The sequence below is a fragment of the Triturus cristatus genome, chromosome 3_1 (assembly GCF_964204655.1).
Source record: "Triturus cristatus chromosome 3_1, aTriCri1.1, whole genome shotgun sequence".
NCBI lineage: Eukaryota > Metazoa > Chordata > Amphibia > Caudata > Salamandridae > Triturus > Triturus cristatus.
This window is the reverse complement of record NC_140583.1, coordinates 211,349,229-211,368,021: the sequence shown is the minus strand read 5'-3', so window position 1 is coordinate 211,368,021 and position 18,793 is coordinate 211,349,229. Positions and strand designations below refer to the sequence as shown.

Sequence of the window (18,793 nt, the reverse complement as noted above, 5' to 3'; positions counted from 1 at the left end):
CTACTTACCATATTACAAATGAAGTATTATTGTGTATTTGTGTTTATATCTCCGGGTAGGAAATATACTAATGTGTTAGTGAATGTTGTGTAATAAATAGACATATTTTTATATATACACTGTGTGGGTCTTTTTCATTTAACCCACACTACATGATTAACCTGGTAAAACAAGCTGCTTACCACTCCTTCAAGATCAGTAGTGGAAAGCTCTCCACAGCTTTCCACCACTTTGAGAGCTTTCAAACGTTTATCAAAGACCACTAAATTCACCATAAGGGTAGCCTGGATTAGTGCAAGGCGCATCACTTAAATAAGTGTGCACCAAACACTAACCCAGCCTCCTACAACAAACCATTTACTCTGAAATCCTTCTCAGAGCGGAGAGGATGGGTGAGTCGGTTAAGAATCTGCATTTGGCAGAATCTCAACCAGATAAATTACCGAAGGTAAGTAACTTGTTCATCTGATAGAGACTTCTAGCCGGAGATGCCTTACCTTTGAATAGATACTCAAGAAATACCTCCCTAAAGGTGGGGGCTGGGATACAGATTAAACTAAGGAGTCCTGTAGGAGCAAACAGGCAAGTGACTGTCACACCAGACCTTACTGTCAAGATAGCAGGGCTTTGTAAATGTGTGCAAAGAAGCCTATGTTGCTGCCTGACAGCTATCCAAGGCAGGAACTCCACAAGCTATCCTTGACTCCAACGCACCCCACGAAGAGATGATCGTCCACTCGGAAACTCTTTTGGGCGGTCAAGGTAAAATGACAATGTTCCTTTTGAGTCCGGCCAATGGAGTCTCTCCTATTCTTTAGAGGGGTGAGGGAGAGAATAAAAGGTAGGCAGAGTGATGGATTGACCTACATGAAACAGAGTTACCACCTTCGGTAAAAAGGATGCTCTAGTCCAGTCCAGTCTAGTCTGGGTAAATGTTAAGGTACAGAGGATGTTTCGACAATGCCTATATCTCACTGACCCTCCAGGCAGATGTTATCGCCTCCAGGAAGGCCGTTTTGATGGTGAGAAGTCTGAGAGGACAGTTGTGTAGTTGCTCAAATGGGACGCACATCAGTAATATGAGAACTATCCCCTCCCCCGGATTGGGTTGTTGTCGTCTCTCTGTCCACTATATGCCTCCACCGGGGTCCACAACAATGGCCTTTTATGTGCTCGGGCTGCTATTTAGCCCCTTCCACTCCTTCACACTAGGTGGTTCCCTTAGCCCGGGCTATGGGTGACAGATCCCACATAAAATTCCTCTCCCTAAACGTTCGGGGCCTCAACGCTCCAAACAAGAAATGCCATATTTGGCGTTATCTCCATATACAAGACCCTGAGGTCATTTTACTTCAGGAGCCCCACCTTTTGCAGTCTGACACACACCGAATGACTCATTCAAAGTACCCGACCCGATATTGGGCATCCTCTACCACTAAAACAGCTGGGGTTGCAATTTTGTACAAAGCGGGCTTCTGCTCTAAAGTGTTGCGGGTGGTCAGAGATGGGGAGAGTCATTTCAAAGACTCATGGTTCAGCGAGGCACTCAATCTCTTACCCTTCTAAACATCTATGCAACTAATCAATCACAAGTTGCAAACCATAAGACCCTACTGCGAGAACAGGTGGCACAGGAAGGGCACGGCTTGGTGGTGGGGGGGACTTCAACTTGGTGTGGGGCCCTGAGTTGGACTGCAGTGCTGACTCTTTCCAAGGCACGGGGGCGATGTCAGCTGCTTTAAAGAGGGACTTTACAGACATGGGCCGCACAGATGCCTGGCGCTATAGGTTTCCTGACACACTTGACTATTCCTTCTGCTCACAAACTCACCACTCACCACTCCTATTCTCGCATTAACTATTTTTTCTCTTGCATTCACTGCTGCTGGACCTACAGTCTGTCCGCATTTCCGACATCTCCCTATTTGACCATGCCTATATGGAAATGGCATTACGGTGTCAGGCCATCATCGTGGTCCTGCCCTCGTTGGCAACTTCTCCTTCATCTGTTGCGAGACCCTACTGTTGTGGCTTAGATTCGGAAAGATATCTCAGCTTATTTCGAATCAAAGGTTCTTCCGGAGACCCCGCCCTTTACTCTTTGGGACACCTTTAAGCAACAATCAGGGGTGTCATTACTTCTATTACCATTGCCTGTACACGAGAAGCTAGACTGGTAAAATCTGGCCTGACTAGGGACATTAAAGCGCTGGATGGGCTGGATCATTTGGCCCCTTCTAGGTATCACAAATGGCCCTCCTCTGGGTCCAGCTGAAGTCACACCAAACTAACAAGGCAGAAAGATCCTTGCTCTCCTTAAAGCAGAGATACTATGAGGGGGTGATAAGGTGGGCTCCGCTCTTGCTCACCGGCTCCATCACCAGATGGCATGGGCCCACATAATCCAAAATTAAACTCCTTTCTGGACTATTGCACGGGGACACCCCTTGACTGCCAATATACGCAGTTCTTAGAGGCCCCAATCACCCTGGCCGATCTACAGTGTGCCCTCCGCGATCTCCCAGTAGGTAAAACCCCAGGACTGGATGGCCTTCCGGTTTTGTTTTATTATATGTTTCTACGTCAATTTCAGGACCATCTGTTACGGTTTTTTAACTCGTTTTCTGAAATCATGGACCTTACCCCTACTATGTTTGCTGCTGACAAAGAGCTTATCCCTAAGCCTGGCCTGGATCTCTCTTCAGGCACTTCTTATCGTACCATTGCCTTGCTAAACAGAGATGCCAAGATCTAAACCAAGATCTTGGTTAATCGCCTGGACCCGTATCTCCCCGGCCTGTTTGACCAAGTCCAGGTCAGATTAGCCGTCATCGCTAGGGCACAGACTATATTCGCCGACAAATTCCTCAACAAGACATGGGTGGTTTGCAATTACTCGCCCCTTTCCAACGGGCCGCGCTCACTTCAAGCTTGAACCTAACTCTGTCTCTGTCAACATGGACCCAGGCTAACTGGTCGGAATATAGAAGGTCCAACTTGGAGGACATGCAGAGGTGAAGCCACTTAAGACATCTTGGCCTGGCCGGCTCAACATGACTAAAATGTCCATATTTCTGAAAATCTTGTATTTATTCCAGACAATGCGCTCCCCTATCCCTCAAGATGCTATCCTACACCGCCAATGCGACATAAACACTTGGCGTGCCCTAATCTTTCAGAGTAGTATAGGGCGTCACACATCCGTTACGTCTCAGAATGGGTCATTGTTAAAAGCGAAAAGCACTGGTTCTACATGGACCGTGCGGTGGCATGTCACCCTCTATGGGATCTTGCCTGGCTCCCGAAGCATCTTTGACCCCGCAGTGCTTATATTGCCACCCGCACTAAGACAGTTCTCGAAATATGGGACAGGATAGCGACTTCAAGTGGTCTAACCAACTTCCCCTCCCTTAATACTCATTTGGTCCACAACATGGATTTCCCGCCTGCCTTACAACCAAAGTTGTTCCACGCTTCGAGGAAGGGACAGTGCTGTAAGATCCAAGACCTTTCAGAGAGGGACATGTTTAAAACCTTTGACCAATGCAAGGGGGACTTTCACTTTCCGGACACCTCCTATTTGCAATATTATCAACTGAGACACTGGCTACTATGCAACACACAGGGGGGCGACACATCAACCCACTCCTTTTGAGATACTGGTAAGATGGTTCGATGGCACATGGGGCTCGATCTCACCCACATACCAGGTGCTGCAATACTCTGGGACTGGGACTCCACAGAGGACTTCTTAACGAACCAATGGGAGCCACTCTGGTGTGACATTCCTAGGATATACAGAAGCACAGCCCAGCATGAAACCACTTATAAACTAATGACTAGATGGAATTACACTCTGTCACGCTTACAGAGAATGTTCACCACTTCTTCCCCCCCACTGTTGGCGCTGCCTGGAAAGAAGTCCTGAGTCACATTATAGGTACCATAGGCTTCCCTTTCCCAAATTCGTATAACACGAGCATCCTTGGAATTCGACCCATAACACTTACTCCAACTCTTTGAACATGCTTTCCTGGACTCTGGAGCTGTCACCACACTGAGGGATGACCAGCCTTATGCCGCAGGGACACCAGCCTCCTCTCCTTAGTTCCCTACCAAGGTCAAACTTTGGCCCGCTCAGGACACCGTTTTTTCTTTTATCCATTCTTAGACTGCACACAGCCCAGACTGTAACACCCTCCACCCAACTCTTTACTTTCCCCTTCTTCCCCATCTCTCTATTATTGGCAAGTACTTTGATATTTTTCAATGGTTCTCCTTTTACACAGTAGGCTGTCCTAACGGTTGTAGGACACTCTTGGCTACAGTCCTCTTTTTGTCAGAAATATGGTATATTTTGACCTCTGTCACCTACTGCATAGCTTGGCAGATGCTGCGGTACCTTGCAAAGTTGGATGTCCATTGCATGCCTCTTACTGTACTGCATTTTCATGTGTATTTCCTTATTAAAAAGATTATACATTTTAAAAAAAGAAATATGAGAACTAGCTTGAGGTCTCACTGTGGGATAACGAAAGATGTTGGTGGGAATATGTGCTGGAGACCTTTCAGGAACTATGTAAAACAGGGGATTTGAAAAGGGAAGGCTGATCTGGCAACCGCAGAAATGCTGAGATACCAGAAAAATAACCTTTTAACATGCCCAAAGCAGAGCACTGCTGGACTGAGGTCAGAATGAACACAAGCAATTGGGAAAGGGGTGCAATAGAGGGCGAACATCTTTCTTTGTACACCAGGCCACAAATTTGCTCCAACTGCAATTCTTGTTGGACGGATGCCTGGCTGCCAGTATAACATTACAGACTTCAAGCAGAAGGTCAATAGCTGTCAACTGTCGCCGCTCTATTGCCACGCATGAAGGCGAAGTGTTTTCAGGTTCGGATACAGAACCCTGCCCTGCTGCTGGGACAGAAGATCCTCCCGAAGAGGAAACCTGATCGAGGGACCAAGCTCAACAGCCTGAGATACTGACTCTCCTTGCCTTGGGCCCAGTCGTTCCTGATCTTCCTGGGAAGTCTGAATAGGAGTGGTATTGGCAGCAAGGGGTACAGGAGGCTGGAGCTCTACTTGAGATTAAAAGTGTCTCCAAGTGAGAGCAGCCTTGGAACCTCCAGCACCCAAAACTGCTGACATTGCCCATTCTCTGTGGAGGCGAGCAGATATAATGAAGGCTCTCCCCAATCTTTATGCCACCTCCAGATGGAGACACCATTTGTGACCCGCTAAGCATCGACAGCTGAGTTCATCCAGTCTGGTGTTCAGGGAACCCACCAAGTGTTAAACCATTAACCACGCACCGCCCTGTTTGTTGCAATACAACATGGTGGTGGTGTTGTCTGTGAACACCTGTAGCAGCCTTCCCCTGAGTGAAGGTAGAAAGGCTTTCAATGCCAACCAGTTCGCCTGAAGCTCCAAAAGATTGATGTGGAGCCTGGATTGCGCCGGGGACGAGAGTCCACTGATCTCCACCTTTCCCAAATGGCTGCTCCAGGCCAGGAGTGACACATCTGTAAATATAGTCAGCTCTGGTTGGTTAAGGGAGAGGGGTCTGCAACTGACCCATTCACAGATTGTTAGAAATCACTGCAGGTCATTTGGAGTTCCCTCCAAGATTTGGACTATGTCAGAGAGATTCCCCTGATACTGTGCCCCCTGGAACTTCATGTCCCACTGCTGAGCCCGACAATGGGCTTGTGTCAGGAGGCCTTGAGGCCCAGCAGCCTCAGAGTCAGTCTCACCTAAATCCAGGATACAGGCTGAAACATAGGTATCCTAGCCTGAATATCCTAGCCTCACCGCTTGGGAGGATAAGCCAGAAACTGCATTGTGTCCAGAACAGCTTTGATGACATTGAACATCTAAGAGATATAAGGTTATAGTGAAGCCCAGCGAATGCAGAATTTTTTGTAGTCTGGAACTGAGAGACGACTGCCTGTAGTGAGCTCGCCTTCAACAGCCAATCATTGAGGTAGGAGAAGACTGGAACCCATCACTTTCGTGAACAGCTGAGGGGCACTGGTACGGCCAAAGGGGAGCACGGTGAACCCAAGGTGCTCTTGGCCATCCATGAACCGCAGGTAACATCTGTGGGAAGGCAGGACTGGGATGTGCAAATATGTGTTCTGCACGTCCAGCGATGCCTTTCCAGTCTCTTGGGTCTAGGGGAGACTAGAATTGCTCGAGCATCTTAAATTTCTCCTTTTGCTTTGATGCACACAGTAAATGCCCATGGTTATTAACCAGGTTCTGCACCTATGAGCCACGGATGATGAAATTGCTCTGCTCAGCAAGTCTGCCATGTCCAGCCCACATCTTATGGTGAACTTGGCTGCATCCCTCCCATCCGCAATTGCTTGGGCCTCCTCCAAGACAAGGGACAACACTTGGGCAACTGAGTCCCCGATTGTATGGGAGTATCACCAACTGCAGTTCTAGGCTGGCGGCGAGAGAACATCCTTTTCCCAAAGGTATCCAACCTTTTGGATTCTGCATCTGGTGGAGAGTTAGGGAATGATTTTGGAGGTGGAGGTCTGGACCACCAAGCTCCGTGGGGTGGGCTGCTGGGGGAGGGAACCGGGGTCCCTAGGGTGAGGCGATGCCAGCAGTTAATTGTCCTATGCACAGGAACCCCTGTGCAAAGCTTGGACCGAGCCACAAGTAGGACGTCAGTACGGGCTTCATTTAATGAGAGCAATGGTTTGGTGGGAGGAATCTCCGGGTTGAAGCACCTCCTTCAAGATGTTTGTCTTGACTGTCAATGAGGGTAGCGTAAGGTCCAGGACCTCAACCGCCCTCAGCAACAAAAATGCGAATGAGGCACTCTCCTCCGTAGCCACGGTTGGGGGAGAGACCAAGGCAATGTCTGAGAAGGTGTCAAGTCCACTGGCATACACCAGATCATCATACCAGTTGTCCTCTGAATCTTCAAATATCTGATATCCATAAGGGTCCGCAGATTCCTCCCAATCATCCCCCAGTCCAGCCTGTCGTATCAATAAGACATTTGCCCCGATATGTGGAGTATACCCTCGGTTGGCTCTGACGTTGGACGATGGCCGTCCGGCTCCGAATTGGTGTTGCCAATGGCAATGGCAGCGCCACCGCTGGGCATTTGTGGCACTGAGGGCGTTAGCACTGTACCAGGAGACAGACAACATCGAGGTCACTCGACTGGTGCCACTCCGGATCCATCAATGGATAATTGGGGCCTGACTGACACCGAGGGTGAACCCGCCAGCGGATGACCAGTAGGGGCCCCTTCCGGACCAGTGCGGCCCGAGAGAGCTCCAGAGGGGTCGAGCCACCCAAAAATGAGGTGCATGATCTTGTCAAATTCCTTACGTTGGGCTCAGGTCACTCTGTCTCCCTGAAATTCAGTGAGGCACAGAGATGGCGCAGGCTCCATCACAGAGCAAGTGGTTGAGTGCTGTCAGCCCCACAACTCATCTGAAGACTTGCACAGTGAAGTGAAAGAGCACTTAGACTTCTTTTTCTTCTTATGGGACTTACCAGACATCCTCGAAGACTTGAAATGGAATAACGATCACCAGGTATGACATCAGGAACAATCTCAGGCCCTTCCTGGCAATGGAGACCTGGAATGTTATGGAGTCGATCAATGTCAGGCGGCAAGGAACTTGAGGGAGCACTCTCTCAGTGCATTACAGTGCATGGCGCAGCAGTCCTCACATGTCTTGGTGTTGTGGTCTCTCTCAAGACACCAGAGACAAACTAAACATGGGTCCATCTCCAACATATGTTGGTGGCAGGTGGTACATGGTTTAAAACCTGGCTTTCTGGTGGACATCCTGCACTCTAGGAAACAAAATCATTGAAAAAAGTCAGTCAAAAATTTACTCTGGATCTACACTGACTGGTGCAGAAAGGAAATAACTGACAGCGCACTGAGGTGGTGCCTATATAGGCACTGGCACGTCATTTCCACCACGGACTACGCCAATGATGCCACGCAGAGCCGAACAACACCACCTGTCCACGGGTACTGCTCACCAAACGTTTCTAGATCCAGTCTGACGCCTGAGAAATAGTCTACGGTAAGGAATCTGTGTCGAGAAGTCTCTACCAGATAGTGTTCAGGGACCCTGCATAGAACAGGGTAAATATTAGTGTTAGTACTATCAGTGAAACTCATACATTGCATAACTTGATTTCAGAACAATATATTATCAATTTCCGGCAAAATATTTGGAAGAATCCGGGTAGCCAGGAAATAATAAGAGATATAGCTGCACACTAAAAGTGGGCTGCATTCCTAGAAGTGATCAATAAATTCTAGTGATGAAAATTAAAGGTAGGATTCGATCTGATATTGTGGCACATATACTTACTGGGGTTTAAGTAACAGGAATGTCACTGATTGTGCTAAAATGACATTCTCGCACCTGGCAGCCACATCCTGGAATGGCCTCCCACTCCACCTCCAAACAGCCCCTACCCTACAGGAATTCAGGAAGTGCCCAAAAAACTGGCTCTTCGACTAATCAACTCAGCAGCAGCACCTCCCACCCCCACAGCACCTGGATACCCCCACAGGTGATAGCAGCGCTCTACAAATCCTGATGGATTGATTGAAGAGTAGTGTCGGACGGGGCTGGCGCTTCCACAATGCAAGGTACAGCTTGCGGCGAAGGGGGCCACAAAAGTGACCACACTGCCTACGAGCAAAGGAAGTAATCAGAGGTGAACAATGCAGCAAAGATGCAATCTTACATCAACTGTAGTAAACGTTCTGGAGTCAACACAGGAGTGGGAGAGGAGCAATCCATAGTAATGCACATTTTGTCCTCAACTATGATATAGCCAAGGTATATGCTTGATGGCTCCACTCAGGTGTGGCAGCTAAAAACCCAGAGAAATTGACGTATACAGAAAGTCTATTGCGCATAAAGACATAGGTAGTGCTTGAATGTTAAATGAGAATAATTCTAGGTCCTGTCAGTTTATCACACCACACCTATCAAGAGAGTAGAGCCCAGAAGAAAAAAAATCACAAATCTTTTTTAAAGGACAAATGAAGAAAAGCATGGTCAATGTAGACAGACAGGCTATGGCCTCTAATGTATGGAAAACAGATACTGTTCCGATAAGGAAGCCCATTCTTCCACTATTCCTCATGCCCTGATAGTGGAATTTAAGTTTATTTGAATTATGATTTTTCAGATGCAGTGGATCCTCTTTCCACAGCACTCATTTTTGTACTCCTCAACTTCCTTACCCCCGTAATCAGGTAGGAGGATTAACCAATGACTCTAATAAAGATTACACTCCAGTAGAACTAGGTTTTAAGCTTTAAGCAAGTAAGATCTGAATGGAATAGCAAGCTCAACACCTCAGAATCGAGGGAAAAGAACGTAAGAAAAACACACTTAAGGCAAACAAGTTGCTTAACCAAGGGAAGGGTGTCCTACTTGGCTGTCATCCCTCAAATCTGATTCAAGACAGTAGTGTCTTGACGAGGTGTGATTGGTGTCACATGGCTGTCTTGCTACTGTGATATTCCTCAGCAGAATAGTAGTAACAGTCTTTCCTCTAATGGAGAGAGCCCTGGTGTGCTGGAAAAGGCTAGTTAGTCCTTTGGTAAAATAATAATAATAATAATAATAATAATAATGGAAAATGGCGCCAGAATGATTGATTGATTGATTAATTGATTGATTGTTAAACCGTTCGATTAATTAAAATCATTACAGTAAAAAGCTAAAATTAGAACCCCACCCTTTCCACCCCCTCCCGGTGCCTCCTGTGAAATTAAAAACCCCATTCCAACAGTCAGTCTTGTACTGCAGGGACCTTTCAGCTTTCTATCCGGGTACTCAATTTTGATGCGGCAGGGTTCCAGGCAGAGCACTTGAAGTGGCGGGCAAGGTCTTCTTTGCCCATTGGTGTTTGCGGAAACCATTTGTTGGCGCATTTATCAACTCTGATTTTGAGAGCTTAAGGACAGACCTTTTTTTTTGCTCTATAGCGTCTAGAGCTTGTCCAATCTGAAAAATAAATGTTGCCACTCTTGCAAGATGGTATGTTTTTGTTTCAGAGAAGCACCAATCTGATGCCTCCTTGCAAGTTCTAATGCCTAGGGCTCTTAAGATGGGACAAAGAAGCCTCTGTCATTCGTTGATGAGTTTCGGACAACAACACAGTAAATGAAGCCAAGATTCTCATTGGTAGTTGCATAGGCGACATGAAATGACTCCATCTGATCCTGACCATGCTGGATTAAAGTCCCAAATTCTGAGGACCGTTAGCCTCATAAAAATAATTTTCTTACGGGCCTGGGCCCCTAATGTTTCCATTAGGTATGGTTGGACTTTCTCCAGGATGTAAGATTTTTCCAGTGCCTTCGTGTAGATGTTATGTAAGATTCGTCCAGTGCCTTCATGTTGGCGCCAGAATGAGAAACCAGGTCACCAGGCCCAAAGTCAGAGAACTCATCCACTAGTCCACTTCCCTACCCCCATACAATCATAAAAATAACAACATACAAGAAACATGCACTGGGAGATACTACTGAGGCTGGCTTCACATTTCCTCACTGGACAGCTTTCAACCCTATTATAAAGATGTACAACAAGAACATTTCTTCCTTACTTGTAGAGCTGTAAGGTGTGATGCTTTCCCTTACGTAAGATCTCATACTTCGGTAATCCACAGTATCGATCCATTTCTTCATCATCTTTGTACCAGGTCAGCTCTGGCTCTGGAAATCCTGAAAGTACATTTATGTATTTAAATATCTTTATAAGGAACACTATATGTAAATATGATAAACTGATGAGAAAAAGGTATTACCTGCAACAACGGTTCTCAATCAATCTCAGGCAATTCAAAAGCTAAGTACATTCCCCCTCATCCATGCCAGACTCTGAAACCCTCCTATTAGGAAAAACAAACTAAATCCCCTTAACTTTCTTTATAATTGCAAACCAATCAAAGTGAATGTACAAATGAATGTAGCCATCTGATCTGTGGTGGCAAATTGTCTCAAGTGGAGCACTATTGAATTCCTGGGTGCGTATGTGAGTTTTCTGAATTCCTGGGACAGGATAGCTATGCACTGGACCCACGTTTACTGAAAGTGGATTTCCCTGCCCCATGCTTACTGGAAGTGGTTTTCCCAGTCCCAAGTTTATTCGATGTGGATTTTCCTACCCTCCAGGCTAGATTAAAGTTTTTCAAATCCAGGAGTTTCCATAGTCTGCAAAGTCATGCAGTCTGGGCCTAATTATATACCCATAGTGTTGTAATAACTTGCTTAGCTATGCATAAGGCTAGTTTGATCACTTTGCCTTGAATGCAGTGGGTGTGTTTAATGCTACCCAGTAGGATACATGCATGGAACTGTGGGATATCAGATGCTAATACAGAAATTATACTGATAAGAAAGTCCTGCAAGTAGTGCTGTAGCTTTGGGCATTTCCATACTAAGCGAGTTAATATTCCATTGAGCCCACATTTCCTCCAACAGGGGGCTAGGCCTGCATTCGAGCTGGGGAATAATACCAGCACAGAGTGATTTTGACCATGATCTATTTGCCTGTGCTACTAATGGCAGATGCTCGAGTTCTATGAAAAGTCTCTGTCCATTCTTCGTCCAAGAGAGTTCACTCCAACTTTGACTCCGATCTTCTCTGTGCTAAGGTTTTCATCAGGGAAACAGCCTCTTGAAAGAATTTCTAAGTATCTGATAAAAGGTGTTTGTCATTAGATTTGAAAATGAGCCGTTTTTCAAAGGAGCTCAGTGGACGACTGGTGTGGATCTTGATAGAGTGGTGAGCCACCCAGCGCCGAATGTGCATGTAGTTATTGGGTTCTTTCTCTGGGATACCATGCCCCTCTTACAGTTGATTGAAGAACAGAAGACCCTCTGTGCCATAGAAATCACCCTTGGCAGCCTGGTTTTCAAAGTCTCTGCAGCTTGAAAAATAGACATTCAAACAACTGGAGCGAGGTTGGAGACACAAATGAAGATGTGAAGATAAATTAATCTATAAAACAGCAGTAAAACGTTTTGGGAAAAATATTAAGAAAACAAATTGAAGAAGCAGAAAACCTTTCTACTGCCATTTTGCAGATTGTGGATTTTTTTAAATCCAAAAGCAGCTAAACCATCAATCCTAGTGTCTCAAGCTCTGGTGGATAATCTTTCCTTATTTTTCCATGAAAAGGTAGAAAATATTTACTCTAATTTAAATGGAAGAAAATCCAACATTTAAATAGCATCACCTTATGACTCCTCCTTAATCGGGAAGTATCTTTATTTAACACCTTGAGCAATGTATTATTTATATGGTCACTTAAAAAAGCAGAATTTCCAAATGTGTTGAAAAAGGTTCTTGCCCAATAACTGCTGAAAAAGAGAAATCGTGATCCATCAATTTTGAGTAATTCTGGACCATTTCACTACTTCCTGCAATGGAATAAATGTTAGACACTCTGGTGAATTTCCGAATTACCAGGTACATAAAAAAAGAACGATTTTCTTCACATATCCCAATCTGGTTTTCTTGCAGTGTTTAGTACCAAATCTGCACTTCTCGAGATTACAGAATACATCAAGAGTAACCTAGATTTCGGAAAAAAAACGGTGGTTGTCCTCCTTGATTTATGGACCGTGATTGACACGGTGTCCCACAATATCCTATGACAAAGATTCAGTGTGCATCGTGGGAAAAGCTGATTGATATATATATATATATATATATATATATATATATATATATATATATATATATATATATTTAGCTCCACAGGCTTTAGAAGTTATGCAGTGGGGCTTTAAAATGGTATCTTATGCTGATGACACCCAGTTAATGCTGACATTGCAACAGCTACACAACACCACAATTGCAAATTTTCAGGGATGTCTTTCAGCAGTAGCAAATGTAATGTGTAGTAGTGGCCTGCAGTTGAATTCAGACAAATCAGAGATTTTAGTTTTTGGGAATGTATCTTTACTGGACATACGGAGATTATGGAGTTAGAGGTCTCGCCAATTCCAACACCTGTTGCAAAGAATCTAAGGGTAAAACTGGACACTTAACTGTTGTTTCAACTACAGGTACAGTCAATTTCAGCAGTCTGTTCTCCCCTATTGAAATCATTAAGAAAGACATTAAAATTTCTTCCAGTGTCTATGCGGAAAGATATTGTACATAAACTAATTACATACAGGCCCCCATTATACTAATGTATTACATCTGGGGGCGCCTAAAAAACTAATGAACAGGCTGCAAAGAGTGCAGAATGCGTCAGCAACAATGATTTAAAACATTTCTAAAAGGCAGTCGGAATGAAAAGGCCTGGTGCTTTTACACTGGTTACCAGTCACGCAAAGAACTAACTCTTAGGTTCTAATGATTACCCACAGAGCCTTACCCAAAAAGGGCTCACTGTATATCCAGAGGAGAATTAAAAAAATACATACCGAGCCTAGAATGGCCCTGCTGGGCATCACGGACGGGATGGATGGGTCCCGTAACGACAAGTACTTCCTCACTACTGCCCTAATGGTGGCTAAGAGGGACATAGCAGCCGCATGGTCGCAGCCAGACCCGCCCAGAAGGGCTACCTGGAGTAGAGGGGTAGATTGGTGTGCGGCCCAAGAGCGGTCGTTGTACGCTGCCCGGGGCTGCCCCAAAAAATTCCACAAAATATGGGGGAAATGGCTGGGGGGACTGCTTTGAGGGGTGGGGGCGCAGAGGGTGGGGACGGGGGCTGGTGGGGGAAGGGGGGGTGTTTACATTCGTTTGTCGATACCTTCCTGATTGCAGGTACTGATGCCATGTTCAATGCACTGTTGTATATCTTTCTTGATATTGTCCTTTATGCTGCAAAACACAATAAATGTGTTTATCAAAAAAAAAAAAAAATACATACCTCTTAGACCACTTTGCTCAACAAGTCAAAATCTGCTGTGTGTCTCCAGGATATATAAGGTGAGACCAGGAGGGAGGTATTTTGCCTTTCAGGCTGCTACACTTTGTAATTCCCTGACTACCCATCTTCAAGGCATAGCTTTGGGATCTGTTTTCTAATCAAATCTAACAAGCATTTGCAATGCACTATGTATCACATTTACGCAAGCTTGGGCTATTGGCATTGTAAATGACAATGCCTTTTATTTATGTGTTGGTTTTTAAAATTGCAAATGCTTGCTTTCTGTTTGTGTTGAACGCTTTTCCTTGCCAGGGGAGCGAGGAGGAGGGGATGGGCTGGGTTGTAAATCCACACTCGCTGGCCAGCACCCTAGCAGAAACAAAAGCATATGTTGAAGCACGGCGCTCACCTCGGCTTCTTAAATCTACATTGAAAGCGGTGCCGTTTATAAATAAAGGCCCGAAAAATGACAATCACAAAATGTGTCGCAAAATGCCACAAAACTTGCGTTTTGGTGCTGCACAATTTGCGCAACGCTGCCACATAATTTGACACTACCATGCCGCATAATTCCAGTGGCCCTGGGTTTAAAGCATCAGCAAAGTGGGCCCAGGACCCTCTCATATAGCCAGCTCTGTTCTGCAGTCTTGCCTTGATGAGCTTCAATAATTCTTAAACAGATCATTTTAAAAAGAGTTTTCTTTTCATTTAATTTCAATGTGAGTAATATGTGGGAGTCTATTAAAGACATTTTACAAAGAAATGTTTTTGGTTTTCAACACTATGCAACATCCATAAATAAAATGTTTATTTTAAATAAAACCAGGACGTCACAAACGAGAAATAGGTGGGGTTACAAAGACTATTTGCAATAATATTAGTGAGCTGCTGCTGTATATTCTAAAATTGAATACACGTCACTATTCTTGAATAATAAATGTGTAAACACATTTAGAATATGGGCCAGTGTGCCTGCGCACTTTCAGTGACCTGGCCAAAGAGGGCATGAAAGAGAAGAAACTAGATCACAAATCCAAAGCTGTTCCGAACATGGGCCCCCACATTACATTTGGCCCAGGGTCCCCGAAATTCTTAAGACGTCCCTAGTCTGTCCTGTGCTCCTTTACTCTTGTGATGGTGGAGAGAAAAGACAGGAGAACAATAAGTGCTACCTGGCGGACCAAGGGATGGTTGGCTGGCACAGCTGTGGGTGAAGGGAGCAGTTGCGGGGTGACTGGCGAGCCTGGTTGACAGTGACAGCTATGGGAGAAGAGGAGTAGGTTGATTGGTCTGGAACTTGGCATAACGCTGGAAGTGTAGCACAGCGGTAAGTGACTGGCACAAGAGCACCTGAACAGCAATAGTGTTACTGGCACAGCAATCTGGAAACTCGTGTAGCTGTGGACGAGTGGATGGAGGTGAGTGGCAGAGTAGTGAGTGATTGGCCCAGAAGCCAGGAGAATGGTTTAGCTGGGGGGATATCGGCTACAGTGGGGACTGGTGTACATGTCAGCTAATTAGTACAGCTGGGTTTTCTGGCACAGTGGTGGGACGGGTGGCAAAGCACCGTGGATGGATAAAAGTTGCACAATGCTCCCTCTTGTACGCTGCATCACAACGGACCTCGATACGTGCAGTACTTTGTACGTACACAAAGCGCAACTGTAATTCGCTGACTGAGGAACGCCCCAGGAAGTCTGCACAAAGACGTGCGTTTTTCAGAAACATTTTGTAGTCCGCTAACCCCCTGTACCTTGGTGTTCCAGGCTCCACTGCTGTAGTCGGACTCCTCCCAGCACAAGGCTGCTCCTCTGTCCCACCTTTGCTACCTCTCCTCCTCTTGCTGCTGCTAGTACAGAGTGCCGGGTGCTCAGGTGTGCGGGTTCACCAGGGTGCTGAGGCAGGAGGCGGCCCGCTTCGAGGCGCAGTGAGACTGGTCCATACTGCTCCCAGGTAGGCCGGGCGCAAGGGGTTGTGAAGAAGCGAGCAGAGCAGCCGACCCAGCTAAGCAACGGCCCACAGTGGCTCAACACAAGAGCTTGTAACCTGGAACAACAGCCGCTGTGCTGGTACACGAGCAGGAGCAAAGCAAAAAATTGTGCTTATAAAACCAAATAACACGTACCCTGTAACAACTGAAGTAAAGGGGCCAGTAGCCATGGCAATTTACGAAAGAAGACAAGGCGGTACTAATGAGGGACTAACAAGCCGATTACTGAATCAGAAGCGTATATTCACGAACAACAAACACAGAATCCAATGACAAATATGGGCGAGGAGTGGGAGGAGCTTCTCTTCTATACTCTACTACAGCAGATCGCCAGAACAGCGCATGTGCGCTGAGGCTCGACCTAAAAATGGCCACCCATATGGGGTGACTCAGACTCTGTTAATGAGCTACGCTAATAAAGACAAGAGCCATAAATCGAGCAGAGGCTGAATGTACCATTTGGAACAAGTGTTTATCCTTCTACATTACAGGTGCTTCCCTGTCACCAGCTTGAACTGCACAAGCCTTGAATACATTATAACAATATAGTACACAAACCCACATAAATAGGGCTCCATTCATGAATATTATTACCCAAAATATAAATGCGTTTTCATTTATGAAATTCTCCTGAGAGCAAGTCTGAAAAGCGTGAAAGGGGTTGGAGTAGCAGCGTGTTTAGAACAGCAGCCTGCTGCTACAAAGACTTGATTTGATGAGGGTGCGTTTAACCTTTGCCCCCAGAGATTTGCAAATAGAATTACCAGGGCTGTCTCTGTTGGCAACCATTGAGCAAGGATAATAACGGGAATATGTCGAGCTCTGTTAATAGGGAGCGGGGAACAGGGAGTGGGTGAACAGCAGTGAGGAGCGGGGCAGGATGCCATGGCTTCAACTTCAAGTGCACATTGATTTGTTGACAAATGGAATCAAGGGAGCCTTGATGGGAATTAAGTTGAGAGGCTGCAAACACTTCAACAGGATAGTCCAGTATTTATTTTACTACCCACCACGTAGTCTTAATCCAGAGAGAGAAACTCGTTCTGTGCATGCAAGCTTTTATTTAAATTCCATAGGACTCAAATCCTGAATTTACGAGACCATATTTCATACAAGATGAATGTTTCAATCAAACAGCAAATTTTTTGTGTGAAAGCTAGAGTCTAGCTTTCACACAAAAAAATTGCTGCTAGACCTTTCCAGGTCCACAAAAGATAAGCATGTCATCATAGATCAAAATTATAAGTAAGAATATATTGGGCATTTTCAAACCATCGTAATATTTTAGTTTTTTCAGAACTGGCTTTCAAGTAGAAGATATCTTTGTATGTTGAGAAATTGTTCATGTCATGGAGTTTATACGCACTCCACTGGTTTTACCTAATAGGAAAATGTTACCTTGACCCAAGCAAAATCATTTTTACCTCGGTTTCACTTATGGTTTAGGTCTTACTGTCTCATTCGTGTTTGTTACTAGGTCAAGAGCAAACGTGAAATGGGAATTTTTTTTCTTTACAAACGCCATAAGAATGCATTATTTGCTTTCTAAAAGCAGATCAGGTCTTACTTCTGAAGGCATATTTTTGCTGTTTATTGTTCACGTGAAGAAATTATAAAGATTATTTAATTTGGACTATAAATCACTCCAGGTGGGTACAACAACAGCATCATAATGAAAAGCCTCATATTTTCCTTTCGCTTACATTTGTGTTTTCACAGTCTAACAGCCCTGGTGCACACATCAGAGATTCCAGGTAAATACTTCTCTTGCACTGTTCTGAACCAGTTTTATGCTGTTTCATAAGGTTGCGACTGTGTGAATGCAATGTGTGCAGGCACTCGCAAAAGGTAAAAATATGCCAGGGAACATTTCTCTAATGCTATAAGCGGTGTTTTTAAATCGGAATCTGGCACATCTGTAAGTGTTTTTTCCCACCTGAATTCTGCCACCCCTAAAGGCGCTGCAATTGGAACAGGGGCAAAGCAAAAAATAGTACTTACAAGACCAACTAACGCGTACCGTGTAACAACCAAAGTAAAGGGGCCAATAGCCATGGGAGGTTACAAAAGAACTGTGTCAACAAGAGATGTGTAGTTCCTGCAGGACAGGAAGTCGACAGGGAATAAAGTATTCCAATTCAGACTTCAACCTAACGAAAGAAAGTGCACAAGGGAAGGGAATCCCTTCAGGGTGGAACTAAAACCCTCACACACCCAGCAAGCTAGGTGTCATGCTTCATCATCTGGGTTCTGCTCCTCGTCGGGTCGGCGGTGCAATACCCGACGGGCACCCATACAGGGGCTCTTTGTCGGAGATCTTTTGTTCCCTGCCGTATGGTGCATGCGTGTGAGGGCCCGGGAGTGTAGATGTAGGTGATTAAAAAGGTTGGTTAATCTGAAATTGAAGTTTATTGGCTCAGTCAACCACCTAGTTAAAAAGGGGAGTGAGTGGCGTAAAAGCTATATGTGCTCACAACGGATGAGTGGCTAGCTACGCTCAACTCTTATGGTCAACATGTTTCGCGCGCATTGAGTCAGGAGGATCTCGTGGCGCTTCGTCAGGACCTATAGTGAAGTGAAGTGTGCTCGAAAAAAACTATCTACAGTGTGGTGAGAAAAACAAGGGTGAGAACAAAAATGTTGGTCAACCCTTAATAGGCGCCCCTACCTTATGTATTTGATTTAAGAGGGGGTCACCTAGGGAAAGGAAACAATCAATAAAAATATATATGAGAACCCAAAGCCACCCTCGGCATTATAGGCATTATAACACAAAAGTTGAGTCGAACACCACTCGTGTAGTAAAGTGGTGATCAAATTCATATAATCCAGAATATCAATACTGGATGCCTACCAGTTATCTGGTCAGTTAATCATTACATGACA

At 45.2% G+C, this 18,793-nt stretch overlaps 1 protein-coding gene across 2 annotated transcripts in view; it reads right to left on the bottom strand.

The window, feature by feature from the left end:
- Positions 1–18,793, bottom strand: part of ALPK3 (alpha kinase 3) — a 1,254,386-nt gene that overhangs the window by 872,715 nt on the left and 362,878 nt on the right. For both annotated transcript variants that reach the window (XM_085643685.1, XM_085643684.1), the window contains one exon: positions 10,630–10,747. In XM_085643685.1, the coding sequence (XP_085499811.1) occupies positions 10,630–10,747 (118 nt within the window). The remainder of the gene's footprint in view (positions 1–10,629; positions 10,748–18,793) is intronic.